The 9,956-nt window shown below is 42.8% G+C and overlaps 2 protein-coding genes across 2 annotated transcripts; both read left to right on the plus strand.

Moving 5' to 3' along the window:
• Positions 1-193: 193 nt before the first annotated feature.
• wdr6 (WD repeat domain 6) lies at positions 194-6,264 on the plus strand. The gene is made up of 6 exons (XM_049753013.2): positions 194-494; positions 631-792; positions 863-3,500; positions 3,567-3,644; positions 4,609-4,725; positions 5,212-6,264. The coding sequence occupies exons 1-6, from the start codon at positions 383-385 to the stop codon at positions 6,164-6,166; spliced, it is 4,062 nt and encodes a 1,353-aa protein (XP_049608970.1). The 5' UTR covers positions 194-382; the 3' UTR covers positions 6,167-6,264.
• Positions 6,265-6,619: 355 nt separating this feature from the next.
• Positions 6,620-9,874, plus strand: LOC125988175 (uncharacterized). The gene is made up of 5 exons (XM_049753052.2): positions 6,620-7,613; positions 8,370-8,436; positions 8,552-8,584; positions 8,666-8,803; positions 8,964-9,874. The coding sequence occupies exons 2-5, from the start codon at positions 8,388-8,390 to the stop codon at positions 9,179-9,181; spliced, it is 438 nt and encodes a 145-aa protein (XP_049609009.1). The 5' UTR covers positions 6,620-7,613; positions 8,370-8,387; the 3' UTR covers positions 9,182-9,874.
• The last annotated feature ends 82 nt before the right edge of the window (positions 9,875-9,956 follow it).

Below are 9,956 nucleotides of genomic sequence, written 5' to 3' on the forward strand. Positions count from 1 at the left end.
TCCACAAAGAATGGGGGTAAAAGTGTTTTTTGTAAAAACGTGCCGCATAGGGATTATAACGACTCTTCTGTTTTAACCAAACATCCTTAAAAGCCTCACAACGCAGTCGACCTCTTACACGTGACTCATTGTGTCCAATAGAAATTCATCTTCAGTATTTCCAACCAGTCAGCAACCAAGAACCCCTGTGAGAGGTCTGATTGGTCATAACGCGGCACAACACGGAAGACGGAAAACGATCACGCTGGACCTTATTGGAAACTTGAAAATAGAAATATTTTGAAACGTCTCCTGTCTATTCTCAAGATACCTTGTGGGCAAAATGCAAACCGTAAACGTTACTTTTTGCAGTCTCACATAGACTAACTCATGCTTAAGCAAGATGTCAGCGACTTCAAAATGCTTTACTCAAGATCACTTGAAGATGGAGACAGCAGCGTTAGTGGTCCCGGTCACAGCTCTGGAATTCTTCCAGGACACGTTTCTACTCACAGGTAGGCATTCCTTCCACTGCACAAATTTTATTATTTTCCTCCTGCAAACATTTGTCCCTAATGCATTGTAAAACTCCAGTATTTAAAAAAAAATGTTTTTGCAGTGCAAATGCAGTTCTAATTTCATTGTTGTCAGGTGAGGGTCCAGTGTTGACGGTGTACAATCTACTGCCTGAACCTAAAGCATGTACCTCAGCGACGGTGCTTCAACAGCACCGCATCCACGGGATAAGACCAAAAGTCTTGTCGACTGCTTCACAGCAGAATTCATTCACAGAAAGTTGCAGAGAAACTAAAGGTAAGCTCAACTTTTATGCTTTGCATTCATTACATCTGATGACCACGATCCCCCTCTCCTCACTCCCTAGACCTGAGCACCACACTTCAACCCAACTCCTATGATCTAGCTGTGTTTGGTGGAAAGGCAGTCCGGCTTGTGAAACTACATTTGGATGCCTCAGCTGTGGAGCCTGTGCACTTGGAGATACTGACTCCCCTTGTAGAGCTCCAGGACTGGGCTCTTGATATCCGCTGGCTATGTGAAGATGAGCAGTCTCTCCTGTGTGTGGCTGTTGCCCATAACGGTGCCCTTCTCCTGGACATCAGCTCAGGGAATGCCTTAGCTCAACGCTCGTGTCTGGAAGGGTGTCTGCTGTACTCTGCCCTCCTTGTGGTGCATAAATCTTGGGCAGATACTGTTCTGATAGCAGGGACCGTTTTCAACCAGCTGGTTCTTTGGAAGCCTGGAGGAGGAGAGAGTAATAAAAAAGCTCCGGTGGAAAGGCGTTTGCTGGGACACACCGGTGTTATCTTCAGCATCTCTTATCTCCTGGAGAAAGGATTGCTGGCATCAGCTTCCGATGACCGTAGTGTCAGGGTGTGGGCTGTTGGTGCTTTAGGGGGCTCTGGAGGGAACTGTGGGGACTTGAAGCCAACGTGCTTAAGGGTGCTTTTTGGACACCAAGCAAGGGTCTTCTCAGTGTTCCTTTCCCCAAGCAGAGTGTTTAGCGCTGGGGAAGATGGAGCATGCTTAATTTGGGACTGGGCTGGAGTTGGGACAGTGCTTCGCACTTTGAAGGGACATCGAGCAGGTGGTATTCGAGCGCTGGCAGTCGGTGCGGGAAGGGATGACACAGGCAGATGGGTGGCAACCGGGGGAGCGGACGGAGGGGTGAGATTGTGGAAGGTTGAAGACGATGAAGAGGAAGACACTGCGACAAATACAATAACAGACTTGGAGTTTTCTGGTCAAGGCATGCCGAAAGTAGTTTGTGTCACAGAAGGCGAAGCTCACACTGAAAATTGGAACAAGTGTAGGATTGTGGTTTGTACTGACCAAGGATTTGTTTACCAATACGGTGACGGCTGCTGGGAGTTGTTATGGCAAGGTTCTCCTGAGTTTCAGTCCTACTGTGTAATGGAAACTGTGGCCTTTAGAGTGAAAGACTCAACAAGCAGAGCTAATTTATGTGCTGTTGGGAGCCTGAGCGGAGTATTAGAGGTCTTTCTCATCTCTCATCCTTACAATCGCATTGTCCTCCAAGCTGGATCAGGAAAGATTCACAGTCTTACTTGGCAGCAATGTGATCCAAATGTGTATTTGCTAGCGTCAGGTGCTGAAGGACGAGTCCATCGCTGGTGTATTGGTGTGAACTTCAATGAAACGAGTACTCCCTCTCTCTGGGTAAAATGCTGCCCTGCATTTGTCCTGCCTGCTTGTGCCAAACGTTGGCTGACGGCTGCAGTGCGCTTCCATTACAAGTCAAAGCGGGCTCTGTGGTTGTGCGGAGACAGAAGGGGGTCCCTGCTTTTGTTTCAGGAAGACCTGGAGCAAGTGTGTGAGAAAGAGACTACTCAAAGAATTCATGAAAGGGATGGAACACTGAAAGAGACAGAGAGGCCAGAGGAACACGAAGGCCAGCCATTGTCTCCACTAAGCTGCTTGTTTGGTGTCCATGGAAAACAGGGTGTCACATCAGTCTGTGAATATCAGGGACTTCTCTACAGTACTGGGAGGGATGGCTGTGTGCGGATTTCCAGAGTGCATTACACACACAAAGAACAAGATGAGGGAAGTGGTAAGGTCCTTCAGCTGGAGGTTCTAAGAGTCCAGCGGGCTTGCAAAGGTATGGAGTGGCTAGAAAGGGCTTTGATCATGGCACCTCACAACTCTGCGGAGAATGGACTTCTAAATGAATTTGAAAGGCTAAATGTGATCGAGGAGAACCAAGAAGAAGGGTTAAAGCTAGAGAACAAGGGAACAGAAGCCCGCTTTGTCATTTTTGGCTTTCATGCCACCCAGTTTGTAGTTTGGGATCCGGTAAAGCAGGAGAGGCTCTTAACGGTGCCTTGTGGCGGTGGCCATCGCTCTTGGAGTTTCTGGCCGATCCACAGTGGAGTTTGGTCTGGATACGGGGCTCTGGTTTTCATCAAGCAGGGGTCCGTCCTGGCTTCTGAGCCCCCCGTAGGCTCATCAAGCTGGTCGGGCAGGGCAGCGTGGAATGAGGGATGGAGCCTGAGGGAGGGCATACATGGGAGGGGGATCGGGTGTGTTTGCCGGTTGGGGAGCATTTGGGTTCAGAAAGACTGTGCAGCAGACAGAGCAGGAAGTTTGAACTCGGATGGGGTTCAAGTTGAGGAGCAGTGGGAAGTGATAGTGACCGGTGGAGAAGACACAAGCTTAACAGTTTTGGCCATACACCCCAATTCTGGTAGCGTTACAGTCCTCTCCGTTATTACCGACCACATCTCGAGCGTACGCGCCATGGTGGCGCTTCCTCATCAAGATGGACAGAGATTTCCTACCCATGCCCAGACCCTCTCTGCCCTTTTGATATCAGCCAGCGGGCGAGCTCAATTACAGTGTTATCGGCTGTGCTTCGGCTGGAACAAGCAGAGACTGGCTCCCTTCTGCCAGGTGGTGCAGGTGGCCAGTCACAGATTGGATGAACACTGGGAGAGGAAGAGGAACAGACACAAGATGGTGAAAATGGACCCGGAAACGAGGCAAGTCTCAAGAGCATAAATTACTATAAAAACTGCTACTGTAACATCATGGCTGTGCGTTTTCAGATATATGTCCATGGTGGTGGTTGACCACAAGTCAGATGCTGTTCTTGTGGCTCTTGCCTGCAGTGACGGTGCAGTCAGGTTAGTAATGTTGCAAAAAATACTGTACCAGAGCTCTGATCAGTGCTTCTCAATTACACTACTGGTCAAAAGTTTGGGGTCGCTTCGAAATGTCCTTGTATTGAATCTTCACCAGGCCTTTCTGATGGGCGTCTGTCACTAACCTAGGCTTGTCACATTTTTTAGAATGATACAGTTTCACAGGGACTATCATGATAAATCATTAGATTGCAATGTTTTTTATGCTGTTGATATGGTAAAGCATCTTAAATCGTGTACCTATGTCCTTGTCAAGAGCAAATAATAATTGTCAAGACTATTGAACATTATTTATCCAAGATATTACTTATTTTCAAACGACATCATTATTAAAATGCATCTTGCACTTATAAAATTAACCATAAATACAGTGACCTTTAAAGCGTAGCGTTATGGTGTGTACAGAGATACACTACTGTTTAAAAGTTTGGGGTCACCGAGACTATTTCGTGTTTAACATGAATATTAACCCAATTGTGTATGTGTGTGTATATATGCATGTGTTTTTGTGTGCAAATTTGTGGAAAAACCCATGGCTAGCTATATCAAAAATAAGAATATCTGTATCAGCCTTCCCAGGTCACCATTGTAAATGAGAAAGTGTTCTCAATTGGCTTACCTGGTAAAACATTGAATATTTTTTTTAATAATCACACTGAACAGATTTTGGTATTTGTATGCAGGCTCAAAAGCTCTACCAAGGATCTGATTTCGATTACACATAAGGACAATTACATTTCTTTTAACAGAAATACTTTTAAATTTTCAGTTTTTTAATGTGCATTCTTCTGATCTGATGCACTTTTTAGTGAGTTGATCATAGATTAGTAGCCTTTTAACCATCAATATTGCTGTCGTTTCAACCCTGCACACTGTATTGTTTCATTAAAGTCCTATTTGTTTTGAATCACTGTCAGTTCCTCAATGCCATTGCTCTCTTTTTTAGATTGTTCTCCGTCAGTGAAGTGAAACGCCAAATTGATTTGTTGCGGGAGATGTTTTACCACCAGCGGTGTGTGCTCAGCGTTGCTACCTGCAGCCTACAGGATGGAAAAGGCAACAGGTAGCACATTGTTTCTGTCTTTCACACCTGACTGTTTTTACATTAATATAACTCATGCTGTAAAGTATTGTTTCTGTCTTTCACACTTGACTGTTTTTAGATTAATATAACTCATGCTGTAAAAAATATAAATGTAAATATTATGGGGAGGGATTTGTATCAAAACTATTGTCACAAATACTACGTCCACAATTTTCATATGTTTCACATCTCTAAATATACACTGCAGTTCAAAACTTTGGGGTCACTTAGAAATGTCCTTATTTTTTAAATAGAATTGCTGTTTTTTTTTCAATGTTTTAAGAGGTTACACACACACACGCACACACACACACACACACACACACACACACACACACACACACACACACACACACACACACACACACACACACAAACCACATAGTGTATTGGTCTGAGCATTAATGAAATGGGTACTTTTATTCATTACATAGAGCTGTGACAAATGTTTGTAATTTTCTGCAGGTACATATTGCTATTCAGTGCTGCGACTGATGGCAAGATTGCAGTGTGGGATCTGACCCAAGAAACCTACAGCTCGCTGAGTGGTGCTCCAACTCCGTTAATCCCCTGCCTCACCTTAACCGCCCACCAGAGTGGTGTTAACTCACTGGCTGTTTGGGTCCAGACACAAGGGCATCAAGATGGCGGCCTTTTAACCATTGCGAGCGGCGGGGATGACGGGATGCTGATGATGTCCACCATTAGCGTGGACTACCTGTACAATCATGGCACGACTGTGGGCTTTACACAGGATCAGCCGCAAACTCATCTTGGTCTACATCTTCTCTCCCAATTGAGTATCCCTTTGGCCCATGCAGCCCCTCTAACTGCCCTGAAGCTGCTTAGACCAGGCCTGATAGTCAGCACCTCTTGCGATCAGAGAGTCTGCCTGTGGGAGCTCCGCAGTACTTCCATCAACCACAAAATGGTGCTGTGCTCCCATGTTGCTGATGCTGCAGGACTTGCAGTGTGGGAGGACCAGGTGATGGTGGCGGCGGAAAATGGAAAGAGGACGACCGAATCTGAGGCTGATGAGGTTTGTGGAAGGACAGAAGGTCAGACGCATTTAGAACGAACAAAAGGTAACGCAGAGGGGCTGGGTCATAAGGACCAGGAAGATGGTGGGTCATGGGATAAGATAGACGACTCAATTATGAAGATGGATGCTGAAACAGAGTTTGGCAAGAAAATACATACTAACAACCAACATGGAGATGAGACAATCACAGGAATTGCTTTGAGATCTTGTGATGAAAGGAAAGGGGCAGAAATTACGGGATGGGTGTTGGTCTGTGGTCAAGGCTTCCAGCTTCTGCAAATTCAAAACAAAGACACTTATAAAGATGTACAGCTGCATGAAAGGAGGAGAAGCGAGAAGGACGAGTGCACAGTAGCTTTACACGGAAAATTAACATGAGGCCGCCAAGAAGTGGTTGTTTTTGATTGCATATGCTGCAATCATTAAAAGCATTTATTACACACTTTTAAAAATAAAGCTTTTTTGTTTGTTTGTTTCTTAAGTCGTCATTTATGAGGCAGATGCAAAGAATGTACTTGAATGGCTCAAGACCTGATGATAAAGGACAAATGGCTCTTGTGTACTCAGTGCTGTATTTTAGTTTTTAAATATGTACGTATGTATATGTTTTGCACAAACTGTTCAGATTTGAGAGTGTTACATTTTTGGTCATAAAAGGACATTTGGTGTTACATAAAAAGTATATTTCAATTTTTCTGCAATTTCCTAACCTTGGCATATCTACATTATAGTGATTAGCATTGCTAAAACAGCATTATGTTTTTCTTGACATTATGTGTCCTGATATTTTCCATAATACATTTATATATTTAATACATTTTTATTCAGCTGGATGGCAATAATGTTTTTGTTTTTTACTGTTAGTAGTCCGTCCAGCTTACGCCATGTCTGATCAAAATTTGTCTGCACTCCGCAACAAGAAGGTTTCAGAGATGTGCTGGGAAACTTTATGAATGAATGAGCAATTTAAATTCTGACGCCTTAGTATCCATACAACATTGTAAAGAGGCCTGCAACGATATATTGCCATATTGATTTTTTGAGTACACATCTATTATATGGGATGGGTAAAAAATTAATCCAGGGGCCTGCATGTGGTTGACATTTGCCCATTCCTGGTTTAGACTGTCATAGACTATCATCAAAGAGATTGGAAGAGTCACAGAAAGGCATAGAAGTGCAGGTCACGACGGCAATGGAAATAAAATCCAACCGATCAAGTTGTGCGAAAAGTATTGAACCATTGAACAGCTGGACATGAGTTCACAAGTTTCGAGAAGGTCAAATTAAGTTCAGCAAATGGTTCTAGTGCATTTTAGGTTCATTCTGAATATTTACCCCAAATCCTTATACCTCTAAAGTTTTGTGATGTGAATGTACGTATGTGTTGCATGGAGAGTGGTAGTCCATTAATTTTTTTGTTCTACTGAATGCAGCATTAATATTTTAATGTATTAACTTCGTCTCATGTTGCCCTTTTGTCTAGCACCCATGTCACAACTTGTCATCGCAGAGAGAAAAGAGGAGGAGCGGGAAGGAAAATGAAAAAAGATATGTCCCTCAAAATACCAAGGAGAGACAGAAGCAAAGAGGTCAGCATCAGTGCAAGTGTTATTGTATTGCTTACAAGAAAGGAACTCCAGGTGAGTGAAAGCATTGCTCTTGTACAGGCACTGTGAAGGTGAGGCGAGCTGGGGGATTATGGAAACATGAGAAGCTGCCCTGAGCATCACTGCATTTTGTAGATTCATTTTTAATCATCTCTATCCACAGATAAGAGAGCTGCATTCGAAGACTAACTTGTTTCATTTAACAAACAACAAAGGTAGAACCACTGCTGCGCATTTCATTTCTACCAATCGCTTTCCTTGATGTGTCTTGAACTCTTTGCCACTTGACTGGGCACGGTTATTTCTTGTCTCTTCAAATTCAAGTTCCCTCTTGTGATGATGTAACTCAAAGGGTCCAATTGACCTCATAGTCAACAGCTTTTCAAGTAAGTAACCTGAAGTACCAATGAGTAGCTGTAATTAGCTGTATTTCTACAGTGGTCATATTTTCAGTACGTGTAATTTGGCTGCACTCCCATTTGCATGGCTTGTGTTTCCACAATGGGTGTGTAATTGATGGCAGTTATTAATATGACTTCATGGCTGTCGCAGTAAATTCATCAAAGGAAACAAGAAACAAAAGCCCTGTTTAAATCCTTTAAAGCAGTGGTAACCCACATTTTCTTAGAGCTTTTCCAATTCCATAGCATTCTTTGCACACAAAGGAAAAGGACGCTTTTGCAAATGGCAGCTTTATTCTCCAATAGAAAAAAATAAGTTGTGTTTTTTATGTTAAAAAGAATAAGTGGAAAATTAGATGAATAGAAAAGATAAGTTGTGTTTTTTATGTTAAAATAAGTTATGTTTTTTATGTTAAAAAGAAGGGACTAAGAACATCCATCAGCAAATTTTCTCACGGATGGCTTTTATGCCAAACCTATTTTGACCCTTTCAAACATGTCTTTACCCTTTCTTTCATGTCTTTTTTTCACATTGACCTATAAAAGCTTGCATTGTTAATGTTCTGTCAGTTGCAGTCCATCTTGGCGATGCCACGTGAACGCCTTCTTCTCATTGGTTCTTCTGGAAATAAAACTGGTGAGCTACATGTATGTTCCCAATTGTTAAAGCTACACTGGAATGTTTATGAGAAAATCTTTCAGTTTCATTTGGAATTGCTTATGTCAGACTCATTTCTATTTACTTTTTACAGTCAAGCCTCATCTCCCGTCACGGACTCCCCAGCGTATGAAACGCAGAAAGCACAGCCATCAGGAGAGACCTTCTGATCACGGCGGACAACTTCCTCTCCTCTCTGATTCCACAGTGACACCCTGGCGAGCCCTCCTTCTCTCCGACTCCTCTTTTTCATCTATTCATGTGGCCCCATCTCCAAAACCGCCTCCATCGACCCCTCATCTTGGCAATCACAATGAAGAGTTAACTTTAAGTTTCAGCTCGAGCGGTAAGATTCTGAGGAAGACAGATTCTTTTTTTTAAGGTGTAGCCCTCTTTTTTTCTTTATGAAATTACTCATGATAATTCAAAATACAGTAGTATTGTGGTAGTAGCTTGACTATAGTGTGTATGTAAACCTATTCACATTGCTCTATTTTTCTCTTTAGATGAAGGATGCAAAGAATTAATCACACAACAGAAAATGTGGACCCAGTCAGTGACACCTCGTCCAACACGTCTCCCTCCAATGCGTCCCATTACCAACCTCAGCTTCTCTCGCAGCTTCACTTTCTCTTTCTTTGAGCTTCCTCTGCATCAGTCACCTCGATGGCGTTCCGAACGTATGAAAAACCTTATGCAGCTTTTGAGACAGACACATTACTGATCCCACCCTCCCAGAAAAAAAAGAAAAAAAAAACCTAATGGCTGTTATCTGTTTTGATCAATTAGAATATTCATAAACTCTTAATTACGTGTGTGTTTGGCTTGATCTATCAGTTAAATAACCTAATGGGCATTTTAAATGATGGAGCAGGCCACCAGTTTTCAGCAGCTATCTTGGCCGTGCGTTTTTTTCTAAATCCCTCAAAATTCAAAAAGCCTCCAATATTCACTTTCTAGGGAGAAAAAAACTGTTCTGGGGGTTGTGGACCGGGCTCTGAGCGTACTGTGTGCAGCTTTTATGTTCTCCTCCAACTTGTGTGGAATTTTGCTAGGTAATCTGACTTTCTTACCGCATTCTGTAATGGTGTGCTCTGAGAGATCATCTGGAGTGCCATGGGAACTTTTACCGAGGCAGAGTAAATTTCCATTTTCTTTGCTGCTTTTGCTTAAACAAATAAATAAATATGTATAAATTGAGATCCAATGATCATTATTTTAATGCTCATACTTTTTGTGACCCGGCTGGTGGTGTACCATGAAAATCTAATAGGACATTAAAGGTTAAAGCATTATTGGCTCAACCAATGGACCCTGAACACTTCCTTGAGTGACGGCAGCTGTTGCGGTGCACTCTGGGACTTGTAGTATCTGATCCAAACTAAATGACAAGACCAGTTATTTTGTCCCAAATAAAGATGTCTCACATCACATCCAAAGACTTCAGTTTCTCATGATTCAATAATGTTAGAATACAATAATTGATAAAGTGGTTGTAT

This window comes from Syngnathus scovelli, chromosome 2 (genome assembly GCF_024217435.2).
Source record: "Syngnathus scovelli strain Florida chromosome 2, RoL_Ssco_1.2, whole genome shotgun sequence".
Taxonomy (NCBI): Eukaryota; Metazoa; Chordata; class Actinopteri; order Syngnathiformes; family Syngnathidae; genus Syngnathus; species Syngnathus scovelli.

Excerpts from the sequence above, each read along its gene's own strand:
- LOC125988175 (XM_049753052.2), top strand. The coding sequence starts at position 8,388 with ATGCCACGTGAACGCCTTCTTCTCATTGGTTCTTCTGGAAATAAAACT. Across the intron at positions 8,585-8,665 it reads CCCGTCACGGACTCCCCAGC|TGACACCCTGGCGAGCCCTC; the intron begins GTATGAAACGCA and ends CTGATTCCACAG. Across the intron at positions 8,804-8,963 it reads TTTAAGTTTCAGCTCGAGCG|ATGAAGGATGCAAAGAATTA; the intron begins GTAAGATTCTGA and ends TTTTCTCTTTAG.
- wdr6 (XM_049753013.2), top strand. The coding sequence starts at position 383 with ATGTCAGCGACTTCAAAATGCTTTACTCAAGATCACTTGAAGATGGAG. Across the intron at positions 3,501-3,566 it reads AAAATGGACCCGGAAACGAG|ATATATGTCCATGGTGGTGG; the intron begins GCAAGTCTCAAG and ends GTGCGTTTTCAG. Across the intron at positions 4,726-5,211 it reads CAGGATGGAAAAGGCAACAG|GTACATATTGCTATTCAGTG; the intron begins GTAGCACATTGT and ends AATTTTCTGCAG.